At 36.4% G+C, this 19,041-nt stretch overlaps 1 protein-coding gene across 11 annotated transcripts in view; it reads right to left on the minus strand.

Annotated features, from left to right (window-relative positions):
- Nucleotides 1-6,866: 6,866 nt before the first annotated feature.
- Nucleotides 6,867-19,041, minus strand: part of LOC120081740 (ADP-ribosylation factor GTPase-activating protein AGD4-like) — a 69,334-nt gene continuing 57,159 nt past the window's right edge. For 9 of the 11 annotated variants that reach the window (XM_039036849.1, XM_039036846.1, XM_039036845.1 and 6 more), the window contains 6 exons: nucleotides 11,479-11,565; nucleotides 11,103-11,360; nucleotides 9,573-9,694; nucleotides 9,272-9,362; nucleotides 8,538-8,983; nucleotides 6,867-7,272 (listed from right to left, as the gene is read on the minus strand). In XM_039036849.1, coding sequence (XP_038892777.1) covers nucleotides 7,158-7,272; nucleotides 8,538-8,983; nucleotides 9,272-9,362; nucleotides 9,573-9,694; nucleotides 11,103-11,360; nucleotides 11,479-11,565 — 1,119 coding nt within the window. In that variant the 3' untranslated portion in view covers nucleotides 6,867-7,157. The remainder of the gene's footprint in view (nucleotides 7,273-8,537; nucleotides 8,984-9,271; nucleotides 9,363-9,572; nucleotides 9,695-11,102; nucleotides 11,361-11,478; nucleotides 11,566-19,041) is intronic. The other 2 variants (XM_039036854.1, XM_039036852.1) reach the window with 1 other exon arrangement.

Here is a 19,041-nt window from a genome sequence, read left to right on the forward strand (position 1 = left end):
TGCTGAAAACCAACAATACTTTAACATGCTCAAGTTGAGAACTATGAAAACTGTCATGAGCTTAAGAAAGACTTATCCACTAAAAACATATATCTGAGCTAACCATTCTGTCATAGGGAAAACTTCATATGTGTAGTGGAGAAACTGGTCATGCTATATAATGCATCATCTGAAGATACGTATCAGAACAAATTTGCTTAACTGAATACTACTTCTACTCTAGAAGCGCCGACTGTGATGTCTCTCTTAGGGTCTACTTTTCTGAGAATAACTCGGTCTAATTAAGTCTCACATTCATGAGAAACTCATTATGAGGCTCTATACTGTCATGGGCTATAAAACTTGCTTGAGTCAATCCTCATATTATTCTTTAGCCTTAAAACAATCACATATCATTACTTAGACCCCGTTGCGGATGAGTCTAAAATTCCCTCTGAAAATGAGGTTTTGAAGTCCCTAAATGCTAAAGCATCAGTCAATTGATAACACATTTCCATAACCTCGTAATAACTTTAATTGATCCTTGAAGTCATTTTTTTAACGATAAAACCTTCTTGATTCATAAATCCTAGCTTGGATTACTCGCACTCCCTAACGCTAGTTAACTCATTGCCCATGCAAGAGAATACATACTATCTTGTAATGCTCCAAACCCACTTTTAGTAACTTCTTACTATCAACTCAACTTTATTGCCAAGTTTATCCCTTATACTAATGGTTATATTGGAAGATCCAACTTAATTACTTTTGTGCATATACCATTCTTGTCTACCTCGAGTTGGATTATTTTCTTTTCTCAATCAAATTGATGGTCTTGCTAGTTCATGTTTCCAACACTTGCACACAAAGTCAAAATCCTTTAAATCTTACTAATGCCCTCAATGTTTTACGTCTTAACTAATGAAGCCTCAACATACCATATCAATAGTTCTCGAACATCTATTGTTACTAGTAACTCCATTTTAACTTATCCCTTTTCAACCTTCTGTTTCGGTAACAGATTCTTGTGTTAAAATAAAGTTCCATTCCAATCATCTAAATAAGCTATCTTTCCATCTAACACATATTGTCCTAAAGTCCCACATGATAATGAGGTATTCTTATTTTACACCAAAACAAATACCTTGTAAACCCTCTAATCAAGCCTTCAAACCATACTTAGCTAGGATTTTCGAACACATTAAATTTCTTTCTCTTTCCAAAAGAGTAAGCTTTCTTGGATACTTTTCTCTCATTCACACTTATCTCTGATAAAACCACTAAATTCAAGACACCTCCTTTTTTTTTTTCCACTTTCCATTTGGAACATAATCTCTTTACTAAATTATATTTTACTTAACTCCTCTATAAATCTTATCTCTCTCACTAAGAATTCCATCTTATAGAATTCCTCTTTGCCAATTTGCATACGTTTAAACTCCAAAAGACTTTTGTTCTTCAAATCTGTCTAACTTGGATCTCCTTAACACAATAAAGCTTTGGGTTTAGTCTAGGTATACTAAAATAATCCTTCAACCTAAACAAATAACACCGTGCTTTAACCCCTTTAAGTCCAAGGTCATGTCCAACTATTTTAGCTTCCTTTAGTGACATCTACCTAGCTAGATATTCCAAAAGAATTCTTTATATCATTACACATACTTTACCTAGTTCATCAAGTTGTAGTATTACCCAAATGATTATGACTTATGAATCCTTTCTAAAATTCTTCTCGAAATGTTGGGTTTTTAATATCTCAAAACCTTTAATAAATCTATAGACTCTTCTTCTTTTCCTCCTTATTCATAAAACAACTTTTAACCTTATACTTGAGCACTGGCCTGTGTATTTATCCTACCACCGATTGCACTATCCAACACAAAACATAACACTAGTCCTTGATCGATTCTTGTCTTGAAAATTTTATTCTTTGGCTTAAACATTTTAATACCTTCATTCCTAAATTATCATAACTCTACATAGTTTCATCAACCTTTAACATTGCTGAACTAAGGTATATATTTGTTCGTTTCTAACATAATTTCCATGAGATTAACTAGTGCCAAGTGACCTCATAATTTACTCTATTTTATTTTTCTCCTTTTGTAGTGTCGTACCTGATAATCCTCTTATAATAACTTCTAACGAGTCACTAACCTAGCATTAGAACATAACTGATGCATTTAAGCTAAACAAATATTTTAATGCACAACTATCATAAAACTGGTAATTGATAAGACGTACCTAGCGATGACAAGGAATCCATTACTAGGCCACAGGGACTATCTAGACTTACGTAGTAAGTTAGTCTACAAAACCCAAAACAAGAGCTCTGATACCAACTATAACGACCTGACCCCCTAGAACTTAAGTTAGGCCGTTACTAAATACATGCATGCATGGAACTCAAAACGACACTCGGTTATGGTGAAATAAATGCTAATTAAATAAGGTAAGTTCAAAAGACTTTCATTAAATTCAAATACTAAATCAATAGTAGGGTACCCATAAATCATAGAGGATAATAAATAAATCTGAAAAACGATTCTTAAAAGTAAGTTTTAAACATTAAAACTAAAACTTAAAAGAAACATGAAAAGAACTCTAAATCTCATGATGCGGAAGCGTAAAAACTAGTCCCAGTGACTCGATCACGAATTCCGCTTGTTCATCGTCGGTGCATCTCTACCCTTATCTGAAATAACAACATGAGAAAGAATGAGTATAAAATACTCAGTAAGTAACCCCACTACTGGGGTCATGCTGGTCATCTATGTCCTCTAGATACACACCTCTGGTGAAACATATAAACTGCTGCTCTAGTCCTCATGGGAAACATATGCACATGAAACAAGAAGGAGACTGAGTCCTATCCTACTATAGTTAAGTATGCCCACTACCTCCAGTGAATCTCGAAGGAGACACAAACTGGTGAATCCCGAAGGAGACATAAACTGGTGAATCTCGAAGGAGACACAGACTGATGAATCCCGAAGGAAACACAAAATCTAATGGACATCTAACTAATCAGTAAGGACATTTGCACAGTCTCAACATCATAATCATCACTGTACGAATCTATGACATACATATAAACCTCAACATTGGCTTTACAACATACAATACACCTCAACATTATGGCTCTACAACATACAATATACCTCAACATCATGGTTCTACAACATACATGTGTACCTCAACATCATCAGATCAAATACAACCATATGGAAGCACATACCATCTCATACTAGCATTCAAGTGTCTATGTGCATAAATAAATAATTCAGATCTCGTACCAGAATATACTTTGATCATATTATACTATCATCTTCATGTTGTCATTATGCCATAACCTTCATTTAACATGCTAGCATACATATAATGCGTGGCCTGTGGGTAGTTCCAGTAGTAAGATTACTTACTTTGATATTAGGTCTAACCAAAAGCAATTGAATCTTTGTGAAATTCTTGAATCCTTAATCAAGCCTAAACATAAAACAAGCTTTAAAATTAATAGTTAAGGCCAAATTTCAAACACCAAATATTACAAAATATTTCAAGATAACCTTACTTAAGGTGTGGTCCAATTGAATTCACCTTCCAAACCTCCAATTTTAAGCCCAAATAATTAGCAAACCAAACTCTTCTTCATCTTGAATGAAATTCTTGAATCAACTCCCTAATCATAATTTGAAATTAGGCTTACATGATTAAAGCTTGAATCAAATACATACTTCACTACCAATGTCTCAAATAAATTATCCATATGTAGCTTCGTAAAAAAAAATCACTTCTAAATGACTTTACCAAAATTTCTCACAAACCAAAACTAATCCACAAGAGGGTAATCAAAGCATAAAACTTATCAAAACTCGCTAAAAAAAAACTCCAACTTCACTGAACAACACCTCAATACCTTCACAAACTTGAATCCAAAGTTGAAACACAATGGGTATCAACCAATTGATGCCAAAAGTAAATGAGTATTCAAGAATCAACCGAAAACAAACCTAAATGACAGAAATCTTACCCAAATCAATATATCCAGTGACAGAAAAAGCAAACGACGCGTAGCAGTGGTGGACGAAGGTCATGAAGAAAAAACTGACGCGGCGGCTTTGGGCGCGGTCGAACGAGCTCACGAACATGAGGAAGAAAACGGGGGTGGGGTTTGACTTTTAAAAAAAAAAAACATAATAATAAAATAATAAGGAAATAAATATAATTACATTTAATTCCTTTTCGTTTTATAACTAATTAAATTCCTTTCCATTTCAAAAGATAATTAATTCCTGCCATTAATTTCCAATTTGAATAATTTCACGCCAACAATTAAATTCCCGCACTTACACTTGAAGTCCAAATTTTCAAAAATTCCCTCCAACTAATAACAATTACTGAAATTCCTAATAATAAAGTTACTGAAATTACATTATTACTAAAAAGTTATGCGGGGTGTTACAACTGAGTTAGTGGAGTTGACAAATGAAGCCATGCAGAAGATCGGGGCTAGAATGATAGCAGCGCAAAGTAGACGGAAAAGTTACGCAGATGTTAGCGTAAAGATCTGGAGTTCGAAGCATGTGACAAAGTGTTCCTGAAAGTAGCGCCGATGAAGGGTGTCCTGAGATTCGAGAAGAAGTGCAAGCTAAGTTCGCGTTTTATAGGGCCATTCGAGAATTTTGGAGCGGGTCGGCTCTGTGGTTTATTGTTTGGCCTTGCCACTGTCTCTCTTTGCGGTCCATAATGTATTTCATGTCTCCATGCTGAGGAAGTATCTAATGGACCCATCTCATGTGGTGGACTTTGAGCCCTTGCAACTAAATGAAAACTTGAGTTACGAGGAGAAGCCTACGCAAATTGTGGCCAGGGAGGTGAAAGTTTTGCACAGCAAGAAGTACCACTGGTGAAGGTTCTGTGGCAGAACCATCAGTTTGAGGAAGCAACTTGGGAGGGAGAGGACCAGATGAGAGCACTGCATCCAGAGCTCTTCGAGGATTAGAACTTTCGAGGACGAAAGTTTATTAGGGGGGAAGAGTGTGACACCCCAAAGATTTGTTCTTGTTAAAAAAAGAAAAAAAGAAAAAAGAAAAGATTGATGGTTAATTTAGGAAAAAAAGAGAAGGCAATTAGGGTTATAAAGGATTTTTTGGGGCCTCGAGTTGCATGCAAAAAAAAAAAGAAAGAGAGAATTTTTTTTTCTTTTCCCTTCTTCTTCCTCCTCTGTTCATCCATCGCGCGTCAGACCGTCGATAGCCGAAGCCCAGCGTGCGTCGGTTTTTCCATCAATAGTTGAAGCCCAGCGCGTGTCAGATCGCACACCTTGTTCGATCGCACACCAGAACAGTGCTGGTTGTTGCCGAATCGTGGTTGGTTCTGCCTAATTCTTCTGTTCGAGGTAAGTTTTGGTTCCCTTTGGTAGCCCACTGTCTTTTGAGATTCTTGGGCCTAAGCTAACCTTCACCCATGGAAATTGTGATTGGTTTCAGGAACGTGTGGCAGTGAAGGAAGTTTTCAAGTAGAGTAAGGTTTCGTTTTGGGACAGTTCGTTATCCTGAGGTAAGTGGTTTACTACCAGTTTCGCCCTAAGATTTTGATAAGCCTGCTGAAAATTTTTTATGTCATATATGAGTAAACTGTGATGAAATCTGTTATGGGCAATTGTGCTGAAGTTGACGTATGAGAATACTGTGATAAAGTTGGACGTAAGGGTAGACTGGGATACTGTGATAAGGTTTGATGCATGAGTAGGCTGGGGATAGTGTGCTAATGTTGATGTATGAATAGACTGTGATAAGACTTGATGTATGAGTAGACTGTGATAAAGTTGATGTATGGGTAACAGTGTTAAAGTTTGATGCTGATTCATGGCCTTGATTACATAGTTCTAGGATTCATGTTTGTATACTTATGTCTGAGATTTTAATGACTGTTAGTCCTTGTGCATTTTGGTCCAATGGAAAGACTAGCAGATCACTGAGTGGGTCCAATAATGGGCTGCTTACTGAGTATATTTTTATATTCGCTTTCTTTCTCACCCTTTTCTTTCCCTATTTTTCAGATAAGAGTAATGAGCGCATGGCAAGAGAGATCCGTGACCTGGCCATTAGGACGATTTACTGCTTCCGCACTTAGTATCATGTTTAGAAGTTTGGTTTAGGAGTTAAGCGTTTTACACTCTCATGAAAAATTTATTAATTTTATTATTTGACTATTCAATTGTCTTCATTTTAAAGTTGGGTTTAGGGGTACCCCGAACGATAAATCTTTATTTTAATTTATTTTTGTTTTAGTTTATTTATTATTATTTAATTATATTTTCTTATCTTTACTCATTTGAGCATTATTAAATAAAATTCGACTTTTATTTGATGATTTAAAAGAAAAAATACGATTAAGCCTATGCATGCATGAAGTAACGTCCTAGAATTAAGTAGGAAACTGAGGTCGTTACATATCAACATGTTGATTGGTTTCTAATTCCATTAAAGTCTATCAACATGTTTGTTTAGAAGGATATCTATCAACGGTCGATTTAAGGTCGAAAGATAAAACAAGTCAAAAATCGAGATCTCAATTTATAAGAGTGTATGTTTGACCGTAGAGAAATGAATAGTTACAAAATATACATCAAAGTTGCAAATATTACATGATCGTGGATATGAATAACACAACATTTCAACAGTAACAAGTAAAGATCAAAATGTCAAGTATCTTGTACTAAAAGAATGTCATTCAAATTAAATATCCTTCTAAACAAACATGATTATCTAAAGATTTTGATTGTCTATATTCTCGAAAAGTAGACCATAAAATTAAATTACATTTTTGTAAGTGCTAATAGGTTAAGATGCTTAGAGGATCAACAATGAAACAAGAAAGAAGAATGATGCCAATAAATAAAAATTTTATTCCCATTCAATTGAGGATTCTTGTACAAAAAATTTCACCTCACTGTAAATCAATAAATTAATCTTATGATCATCAACAACAAAGAGATTACAAAAGTTATGGCAGATAAAAACCACCACCAATAATATTACAAAATTCTAGATTCCACCGACAACAAAGGGAATACAGTGAATTACACAACAAACAATAAACAACAATGTCAATGTAAAATAATAATAATAATAATAATAATAATAATAAATCAAAAGTGTTCCAAATTATATGGTTTAGTCAGATCCTGTAAGCAAAAGAAATAGCTCCTCATCGGTTATTGCTCCCATTTCCATTGCTCTTTCTAACGCACTTAATCCTCCACAATCTTTGATTGATGGTTTTGCACCTCTGTTTATAAAGTTAAAAAGAGGTAAAAACACAGGCAATAAATTTGTATAAGAACACCAATATCAATGTAATTCATATTTATTGATAGTTCTTTGTTTCGAAGTATACCGATTTTCAAGACCGGAGCTATCAACCACCCGGCCATCTCCGAAAGATAATTTCTATTTGATTTATACTCCATCCCATCGGATAGAACATTGACATATAAGTTGCTGTCATTATTGTCTATACTATAGACAAAAGTCTATCTATATGTATATAGATATATATGATCCAGTATACCCCTTTTTGTGAAGTAAAAAAAGCTTACCCTCAATCCATCAAATGGTATATTTTGTTGGTAGATTGGAGGATTAGAAACATGACTATTGCTTTCCAATTGGCTGTTTTTGCATTAATTGTTACTTCATCAATCTTACTGATTAGTGTGCCATATCACTTCTAGTTTGATTCAAGCCACTATATCAACAATTTTCACCTTATTTTATAGTATTTTTTAAGGTCCCATTTAGTAACCATCAGATTTTCGATTTTTAGTTTTTGAAAATTAAGCCAAAAATTACTTTCTTTCTTTTGTTATCTATTTTCTACCAATGTTTTCAAATACCAAATCAAGTGTTAAAAACTAAAATAATTAGTTTTTAAAAACTTGTTTTGATTTTTGAAATTTGGCTAAGAGTTCAACTCCTTTACTTAAAAAAGATGAAAACCGCCATAAGAAATTGAAAAGTAATAAGCTTCATTTTCAAGGGAACCTATTTGAGTTAATAGTCGTGTAAAGTAGTTCTGGGAGTACCAATGTCGACATCAGAAAACATTCTAACCACATGCCAACTGCCCAAGTCATAAAAAATTGAGTACGTTAAAACTTTGTTTATTATATGATGGAAAAAATGAAGAGTTAGTCCTCCATGTTTATGAGAAATTTCTAACTTCATCCTGTGCTAGATAAAAGTTGAGCCTTATGCTAATTAATATTGATAACTAATTGTTAAGCCTTATGCTAATTTTCAAGTCCAAAGTACAGGAGAGTGTTAAGAGTATTGATATAATTTATAAGATTAAATTTATTGGGACCTATAAGCTAACTGGGTTGAGTGGGGTGATTTAATACCTATGTGTTTTGAACAAAAGGGTGTTTCTTCAAGGTAGCAACAGCACCCCCACCAAACCCCCCACCACCACAAATACCAAACAGTATCAACATAAAGAAAAAAAATAATATATAAATAAAATAAATGTAACAGACAGAGAACATAGTGTACCTTCTAAGTAGCAACTTAGCCAACTTGTTGTTTTCCTGGGAGATGCATTGGTGCAAAGGCGTCCTTCCATGAGAGTCGCACACATTTATATCGGCACCAAATTGCAATAATAGTTCAAGCATCACTTGATTGCCATTTTGACAAGCGAGATGCAATAGTGAGCAACCTTGAAGACTATTCCTTGACTCATTAGAATCCCAACCTCTCCTGAACGATGATGGATTATGTGATTCTCGATTTCCCAAGGGTTCCTCGTCCAAATGTGGGCTTGAACTCACACTGACTACATTATCATAAGTTGTGTTGACAATCGACACAGTTGAAACTGCAATGAGACGGTATGCTTCCCGCAAGTCATTTGTTTTGACAGCTTCCCAGATACTTTTTGCATAAGAAATGTTGCCGGGTGCTTCATTATCCTTACCCACAAACTGTTTCTCTACATACTATTTAAGGAACAGAAGCTAAAAGTCATACACTTGAATGAAAAAACTTGTGAAAAAGAACTGTAAGCTAGGTGAGAAAATTACAGTATGAAAATACAAACATATCCCAAGAATAAATCCATGGATGTAAGTAATCTTAAATGGCCAATAATCACAATAATGTTGTGCGGTTGCTGGCAAGGAATTATGAATAATTAAATTAAAATATATATGAAAAATAGGAAATGGATTTCAGACCTTATATATCAAAAGCAAATGTGAAAAACGCAGAGGAAAAGTCTCTTCTACCTTAGCCTGAATGTATCTCTCCCTAAGCTGAATGGCATCCTTGGGACTTGGTTTCGGAATTGAAGTGGCTACGGCATGTTGTGTATTATTGCTGCAAAAGTTCTTGCTTTTAGAATTCGATTGTAAATACTTGAAATTTCCTTATCAGTCAGCAGCCTATAAAACGGTGTAAATATCTACTATCTTGAGAATAAAGATAAATTGTAGGAATATTTTGCTATATTCTGTAAAATATGTACGAACAATCAAATTTTAAAATAAACTCAAAGCACCAAATGACCAATACTCAAGGAAATATTACCTTCCCGTATCTGCAAGAAACAATCCCTCCCAAATAGAGTTACAATAAGCATTGCCCAAGTTCCTAAACAAGTCCAGTATTGAAGGCTCCCAGACTTTGACATCTAATATTATTGATCTCACCTGCAAGAGCAGGAAGATAAGCCCATCAGTTTTTCTTTTCACATGATTAGGTTAATATTCTTTTCCAGACTCACACAAGTTACAATGGTCGTAATTCATTTTCTTAGAAAAATTGGCTATAGATTCTGAAGGGAAAAAAATTTACATCTGGCTATATTTGTTACTGGAGAGAGATTCTTTCAATTCTCTTTTTTTCTTAAGAAGAAATAATTTTATCACTAATTTAAACTAATAAGTGACTTTTAGAAGATATTTTTTAGTTCACTTTTCAAGAGCATGTTGTTAATTAAATTAATCATCCTTGAGCTCTCAAATAATCCAATTTAAGTACTTGCAGTTAGATTCATTCTCCTACTTCATAATGCATAAAAGAACCTCAACTCCTGCCTCGACTCCCGGTTGAAAAGTACCACATTCCTTGTATGTATATAAAACAGATTCCCCCCCTCCAAAATGAAAAAGAGACCTCTAATTTGATCCATTTATGAAACCCGACAAATGTGTGTAGAATAATAAATAACAAATAATAACAGCAAATATAAGAGTAGATGCAATGTATATAGGAATATATAGATGTCTCAAGAAGGAAGGAAAGATAAACAAGTAGCTTTTACTGCTCAATGGGAAAAGAGCACAATCTCATTTCCTAAAATTTCTAGAATTGTTTCGGGCGAGTGCCCAAAGTTCCCCACCATTTAATAGTACAAGGACATTAGCATTCTCATTTCCTACAATTTGTACAATTGTTTCGGGAGGATGTTCAAAGTTCCTGTTAGGAACCAAGGTAGTATAGGATGTCTTTGTCCCACATTAGTTAGAATGGGATGACCAATGTGGTATTTAAGTTGCTTGGCTCTTCCACTCCAATAACTGGCTTGTAGAGTGTGGATCTCCAAGGTACTTATGTACCTAACAATGGTATGTGGTATCAAAGCTAGTTGTACACGTTCTGGACTGGAACTGGCAAAGGGTTTTGACTGGATGTGGCTGAGTGAAGTACCGCCATAGTAGCCAATAGAACATCTACTTTATGGGATGGGATATTGTTAGGAACCAAGGTAGTATGGGATGCCTTTGTCCCACATTGGTTAGAATAGGATGATCAATGTGGTACTTAAGTGGCTTGGTTCTTCCATCCAATAGCTGGCTTTAGGGTTTGGTTCTTCAAGGTGCTTAAGTACCTAACAGTTACCCTCCATGTGTTTCATGTAGATATTGGGCACGACATTTATTTTACTAATATTTCTGTCACAAACATGTTCCAAACTTTAGAATTTAAATATAATATTGCTGTATTATTAAGCAATATTTTCCAAACCTAGAAAAATATATAAGTAGGAAAGCCCAAACCCACCAGCACAAAAATCAAAATCCATAATGATAACAAGATTAAGCTTGATTCGAATACCTTCGAAATATGGACACCAAGATTACGGTGAACACCAGAGCATTCTATGCACAATAAAATGCCAAGGTTCAGAGATGCCCATTCAGGTTCTGGAGTGCCGCACTCTGCACATAGATCATTTCCAGCGATTTCTCTTAGTATCTTAGAAACAGAATCTACTTGGCTGCCATCTTCTAATCTTTTTTCATGTAGTGTCTGAACATTATAATCGTCGCAATTTTTTTTGTCACACTCGGGATGTTTTGCTTCCAGGAATGGCTGCAGAAGATTCAAAAGGCTATCAAAAGCATCCATGCTTTGATCCTTTGTCACTCACACACATATACACACGCTAAATAAAAGTAAATAAATAAATAAACAATTATTGGGACCAAACCTGTTGAAGAAAGTAAAAATTGAAAAGAGATGCAATAGCCCCCGTGATTTTATTGATCCAGTCCATCCTATCTGCCTCATTTTCGGCCTAGCCCAAAGAATAAGACAGTATCAATAAAGTTTTTGTTGAACCAAATGGTGTTCCATTCATTAAGAGAGCCCAAGAGTTTAAATAATAAGTACAAGTGGAAAAACTGAACTCCAATTTTTTTTTTCTTTTCTTTTTTTTTTTCTTTTTGTTTAATTTACCCTCCAGGTAAGATAGAGAATTGAAGAAAGCTTGGTATTGGGAACAGAAAATTCAAAATCCTCCCAGAAGGGTTGCGAAGATAAAACCGTCCGCAATATTTGGGTTTTACGCCAATACTGTTTTGAAATGTTTATTCGAAACAAAAAGTAGGAAATTTACTTCTAACATTTGCATGTCTACAGGTGTAAAATTGCTTCTTCAATGCATTATGACCATACTTCTTAATGATGCAGCATACTACCCAAAAAATATGATCCGATCATGTGACAGTAAAGTACAACACTTCTCCCTAAAATTTCATATTCATATTTGATGTTTTAGCAGAAAGAAAACTTTTCACTATTTTCTACTAAAGTCTACCAGTTTCTATATAATAAAAAGGAGACTAAAAATAAAAGGTAAACTACCAAATTTAACCCCTAAACTTTAAGGAACAATGAATGTATTAAAAGGATATTATATCTAACACTTTTATAATGTTATTTACACTAGAAAGAGCAAGGCATGGTTGCATGCGGTCCCTTTCTCTCTTAAAAATTCTGTGGGATACACGAAAAGCTAAGCCACTAATATCGTGGTGATGGTTATACCTCAAAAAGCCAGTAAAGCTAAGATTTTCGGTGTTTATTATATCCTTCCAATCAAGAAATAACTTATAAGGGCCGTCCTACATTCAACTTTGAAAGAAGTTGAAGAGAAAAAAGAGCGATAAGGAAGTGAGAGAAGCTTGCAGAAGTGCTTCTAGATCTCTTGGAATAAGGCAAAATTTTGAACTAAACTTTCTTGTTTTCATAGGGGAAGAATTGTGGAGATGAAATCCTTATTACATTTAACGCATACAAAATTGGAAGAAAAGAAGGATAGTGTTGAAAATAAGGGGATGTTATGTATTAGCCCTAAGGGCTTTTAAGTATTTTTACTTTGCCCTATTTTTCCTTTTCTGTATTAGGGTTTTCTACAACCTATTTATATCTTGGTCCTGTCTAGTACGAGTGCAAGTAAAAACAATAATAAAAAGAGTTTTCAGTCGTGATTTTTTCTCCGATTTTCCACGTAAATCTTGTATTTTCTTCTTCTATCTTTCAATATGGTATTAGAGCATGGTGACGAAACCCTAGCCGTTCTTTGATGAAAATCAACCTCAACCGTCGTTCCATAATCATCACCAACGACCTCAGCCGACAACGGGACCACTGCCGAAACAGTTGCTGCCGCTGCTGGTGTCACTGACGATGTCACCGCCAACATCACCTCTACCGCTGTTCAAGCGACTGTCAAGAGATACCTTCAATTGCTCCACCTCGGCTCGACGCAGACACCGCCCTCGCATTGGAATCCAACCACCCCAACAGCGCTGACGCACAGAGACACTGACGCTGATGCTTCCTTCCTCGGTGCTGTTGCCGGCGCCTTCTAGTGTGCCAAACCCCATCACCGGTGCTGCTGTCGGCGCTTTCAACCTTCCCAACATCGGCCACCCGAGCAACGCTAATGTCGACGGCTAGAAGTACGTGTTTGAAACGGGAGAGTCGTCATCTTATCCTAGTGGACAGCAACCAGCCGCATCAGCCACGGTCCGTCACGTGCAATTACCTCCAAGCCTTTCTCAACATGTGCCAACCAGCCATGGTGCTTCGGGTTTGATGGGTCTATCTCCAATGGTGGTCCAACAACAATTAGCCAATCTCCAACAACAAATTGCTGCTCTCAGGGCAGCCCTTGGGACTACCACAAATCTCTAATCGAACCCCGAAAATTCGGATTTATCTTTTGGTCTATCGATGTATTCAGAGAATCGGGTAACCGCCTTCTCTACTTTACCTACGACAAATTTTTTATCTAGATCTACAGGAAACTCTACAGGTTTCTTAACAGGGGAGAAGCTAAATGCCCAGAATTATCTCTTGGTCTCAATCCATCGAGATGACCCTCGAGGGGCGTCACAAGTTTAGGTATCTAACTGGTGAGATACCGAGACCTAGACCCGGAGATCCTCAAGAGCACATTTGGAAAGGAGAAGACTCCTTGCTTCGCTCTTTGTTAATTAACAATATGGAACCAGAGATAGGAAAACTCTTACTGTATGCTGCAACTGCTCGGGATATTTGGGATGCAGTATAGAAATTGTACTCTAAGAGGCAGAACGCGTCACGTTTGTACACTTTGCGCAAACAGGTTCATAAGTGCAAACAGAGAACAATGGATGTTACTTCCGATTTCAATAAACTGTCTCTAATCTGGTAGGAGATGGATCTATGTCGTAAAATTGTCTGGGATTGTCCATGTGGTGGAGTTCAGTATTCAAAAATTGAAGAAGTTGATCGCGTTTATGACTTTCTTGCTGGTCTGAATTTCAAATTTGATATAGTGCACAATCGAATACTGGGACAGAGACCGATACCGTCTCTCATGGAAGTTTGCTCTAAGGTTCATTTAGAGGAAGATAGATCGAGTGCTATGAACAATCCTATTGTCTTTACCATTGATTCTACTGCGTTTGGTGTAAAATCATCTGGGCTTGATGGTGACAAGCAGAATGGTAAACCACCTCCAATGTGTGAACATTACAAAAAACTTTAGCATACTAAAGATCAGTGCTGGAAGTTATATGGTCAACCTCCAAATGGCAGACATCATCCCCCAAACGATAAGTCAAACCTTGGCCAAGCACTTGTGAGTGATTCTACGAATGGTGCTTCACAATCTCAATCTCAAGTGAATAACCAGAATGACCGTGGTATTGTTGGGGTCGGTGCTATTGCCCAATCAAGTACTTCTTAGTCCTTCAGTCTCCTTAGTATTAATGATAAGAAACCATGGATACTAGACTCAGGAGCTACAGATCATTTAACTAGCTCGTCTGATCAGTTTCTCTCATATTTTCAAGCACTGATAATGAGAAAATTCGGATTGCAGATGGGTCCTTTGCTCCTATTGTGGGAAAGAGTCATCTCTCTCCTTTTGAGGGCTTAATTTTACAGAATGTGTTGCATGTCCCGAAAATATCTTCCAATTTACTATATATTAATAAGATAACTAGAGATTTGGACTGTCAAGTTATTTTCTCACCTGATACTATTTTCTTTCAGGACTTGAGGTCAGGAATAACGATTGGCACTGCCCGACACGATAGGGGACTCTATTTCCTTAATGATGATGCTTCCTCTAGGAACTATTCTAGGACTAGTTTGTTATCTTCTTGTTTTTCAACTTCTAAAAAAAATTATATGTTATGACACTTTTGTCTTGGCATCCAAATTTTCAATATATGAAGTATTTATTTCCTCATTTATTTCATAATGTTGATATCTCTTCTTTGTCTTGTGATGTGTGTATTCGTGCAAAACAACATCGGGTCACCTTTCTATCCCAACCCTACAAACCTTTCCAACCATTTACTCTTATCCATAGTGATGTTTGTGGTCCCTCAAACATGACTACCTCTTCTGGGAAACGTTGGTTTGTGACATTTATTGATGATCATACTCGTCTTACATGGGTGTTTCTTCTCACTGATAAACTGGAGATACCCTCGATATTCCAACAATTTTATACTACAGTGGACTCAGTTTAACACCAAAATTGTCATCCTTCATACTGATAATGGCCATGAGTTCTTTAATCACTCTTTTCATGAGTTTTTGGCTTCTCAAGGCATTGTCCATCAAAGCTCTTGTGCTTATACCCTCAATAGAATGGGGTGGTTGAACAGAAAAATTATCACTTTATTAAGGTTGCATGGTCCCTCATACTTTCTACTTCTCTTCCCTCTTATTTATGGGGGATTTCGTTCTGACTGTAGCCCATCTTATCAATCGGATGTCTTCCCGTGTTCTTCAACTCCAAACACCTCTTGAATGCTTCAAAGAGTCTTATCCAACCACGTGTCTTATTCCCGATCTTCCCCTTCGGGTGTTTGGGTACACTGCCTTTGTCCATAGTCATGGTCTTAACCACAATAAATTTATCCCTCATGCTCAGAAATGTGTCTTTTTCGGGTATCCTCTTCACCAACGAGGTTTTAAGTGTTTTCATCTGTCTTCACGGAAGTACTTTGTTTCTATTGATGTAACGAGATAAACCTTTCTTTCCTATTAGTCCTCTTCAGGGGGAGAATACTAGTGAAGATACTAATTGGTCCACATATCCGATTCCTACAAACTTTCTTCCTGAACCTATCTTGGGCACGAATGATACTGTCCTACCTACCAAACAAGTTTCATGGATAGTACTACAAGAAGAATCTCAAAAAGGAAACAGTGCGACCTGTTGCTCCACCGGCTACAGTCCATGAATCGGAACCAGCACCAGCTCAAGCTCAAGGTACTCATATTTCTGATAATAATGATGTTTGTGTTGAGGGTGGTGTGATGTGGTTGAGAGTGACAAAACTGATATGATAATTCCAAAGAATGACAAAGTTGTAGGTAGCAATGAGTCATTAGGAGAAACACAGGAGGGTGAGACTTTGCCGCAGGTAACTGAGTGTGACCACCGTTCTCTTACTGATGAGGGGTCAGGCAGAACAAGGAGTTATGATGCTTCTCTTCATATACCCATTGCTTTGAGAAAGGGTGCCAGGTCATGCATTAAGTATCCCATGCATAGTTTTCTATCTTACTATAATTTGTCTTCTGAGTTCAGGGCTTTCACTACTAACCTGGATACAGTAACAGTACCAAACAATATACATATGGCCACAGAAGTTCCTGAATGGAAGGTTGCGGTCATGGAAGAGATGAAAGCTCTTGAAAAGAATAATACGTGGGATCGTGTGGCTCTTCCTAAAGGGCATAAAACAGTTGGGTGCAAGTGGGTGTTCATCATAAAGTAAGTCTAATGGAACTCTTGATAAGTACAAGGCCAAATTGGTAGCTAAAGGGTTTAATCAGACTTATGGAATAGACTACTCAGAAACTTCTTCTCCTGTAGCGAAGCTACATACAGTTCGAGTCCTTTCTTTTAGTGGCAGTTAACAAAGACTGACCTCTCCACCAACTTGATGTAAAACATGCTTTTCTAAATGGTGAATTAGAGGAAGAGGTTTATATGAGTCCTCCTGGTTTTGAAGCTCAATTTGACCATCAAGTTTGTAAACTCTAGAAGTCTCTGTATGGTTTGAAACAGTCTCCAAGAGCTTGGTTTGACAAGTTCACTACCTTTGTTAAGTCCCAAAGTTTTACTCATGGGCACTCTAATCACACCTTATTCACAAAAAAGGTCAGTATCAGGGAAAATAGTTGTTCTAATTGTGGACGTAGATGATATTGTTTTTTCAGGAGATGATGTTGCTGAAATTATCAAGCTCAAAAAGAAAATGGTCGATGAATTTGAGATTAAGGAACTCTTGGAATGGAGGTGGCAAGATCAACAGAGGGGGTTTCTGTTTCTCAACGGAAATACACACTTGATTTGTTGAAAGAGACAGGTATGAGTGGATGTAGACCTGTTGATACCCCTGTAGAATTCAATGCTAAGCTGGGAGATTCTGTTGACAAAGTTCATGTTGATAAAGAGAGATACCAGCGTCTGGTGGAAAAATTGATTTACTTATCTCATACTAGACCAGATATATCTTACGTTGTCAGTGTAGTTTGTCAGTTTATGCAGACACCTTACAAGGAACATATGGAAGCTGTAAATCGGATTCTGAGATATTTGATAACTACTTCAGGTAAAGGTCTGATGTTCAAGAAAACTGATAGAAGATGCATTTGAGGCTCACATCGACTCCGATTGGGCAAGATCTGTTATAGACAGAAAGTCAACTTTTGGATACTGTACGTTTGTGTGGGGTAATCTTGTTACTTCGAGAAGTAGCAAGGTGTGGTTGCTAGAAGCAGTACTGAAGCAGAATACAAAGCTATGAGTCTAGGAATATGTGAAGAAATCTGGTTGAAGAAAGTTCTATCTGATCTTCATCAAGACAGTGATCTATTTATGAAGCTCTGTTATGATAACAAAGCACCTATAAGCATAGCCAACAATCCTGTGCAACATGATAGAACAAAACATATGGAGATCGATAGACACTTCATCAAAGAAAAACTGGACAGTGGCAATGTTTGTATTCCTTACAACCCTTCTAGTCAACAAGTTGCTGATATTATCACCAAAGGATTACTCAAGCAAAGTTTTGATTCTTGCTTTAGCAAGTTGGGTCTAATTGACATCTACGCCCCAACTTGAGGGGGAGTGTTGAAAATAAGAGGCTGTTATGTATTAGCCCTAAAGGCTTTTTAGTACTTTTACTTTGCCCTATTTTTCCTTTTCTGTATTAGGGTTTTCTATAGCCTATTTATATCTTAGTCCTGTCTTGTATGAGTGCAAGTAAAAACAATAATAAAAAGAATTCTTCTGTCGTGGTTTTTCTCCCTATTTTAGAGTTTTCCACGTAAATCTTGTGTTTTCTTCTTCTATCTTTCAATAGATAGAAAAAGGCAACATAACAAAGGGCCAAGCATACCTTTCATTCAAGAACAGGATGAGGCAACAGTACTTGTTGCACATACTAGTGCCAATTAGAAAAAACTACTCAACTCTATGTATGCCTTTGGTTAAATGGGTTAACAGAGTAAAGGTCAACACACCTCTGGTCCTTCTATTAGAGTGATAACGATATTGAAGATGTCCAATTAGTCAACGAGGAAAGGATGGGCCTCAAGGTGGATAAAACCATTTAACACTTCTGCTTTTTCGGGGAATGTACACAAAAAATCATGCAACGAGCACTCGTGCGGGCCCCAAGAAAATCAGAGGGGGAATGAGACCACGATTTGAAAAATCAAGGTCAAACTGGAGAGGGAACCTTGAAGGGCACCCAACAACATCGATATCAACTTCTCGTATTAGATTATCTTCTTTAAAGTTACAACCTAAATAAGACCTCAACAAAGCAAAACCAAATTCGACAAAAACCAACAAATGGGTGAGGAGAGAAGAAGGGAGTATGGGCTACGAAATATTTCATCTAGCGGCTCAAAGAGATGACTCAACATTTCCATGAGGAACAGGTAGCTAGAATCCAGAAAATAAAATCTCGATACTATAAGACAAAAGGAAAAACCTCCAACTCAACTACATCCATTCCATTTAGTTATAGTTTCACTAATGAAAAGAAATAATATTAAAAAAATAATAATAATACCAAGATGTAGGAATTAGATTCCAGTTAGCTATGTGATTGCCATTGAAGAAAGAAAATATAGGTCAGGAATCTGTCAACAAGAAACATAAACCACATTCTTTTATCTATTACTATTCCTTTGACTTTTTTACTTTTCCTCTTGTTGTTGCAAAAATCAAAGTATTCAT

This window comes from Benincasa hispida, chromosome 7 (assembly GCF_009727055.1).
Source record: "Benincasa hispida cultivar B227 chromosome 7, ASM972705v1, whole genome shotgun sequence".
Lineage (NCBI taxonomy): Eukaryota > Viridiplantae > Streptophyta > Magnoliopsida > Cucurbitales > Cucurbitaceae > Benincasa > Benincasa hispida.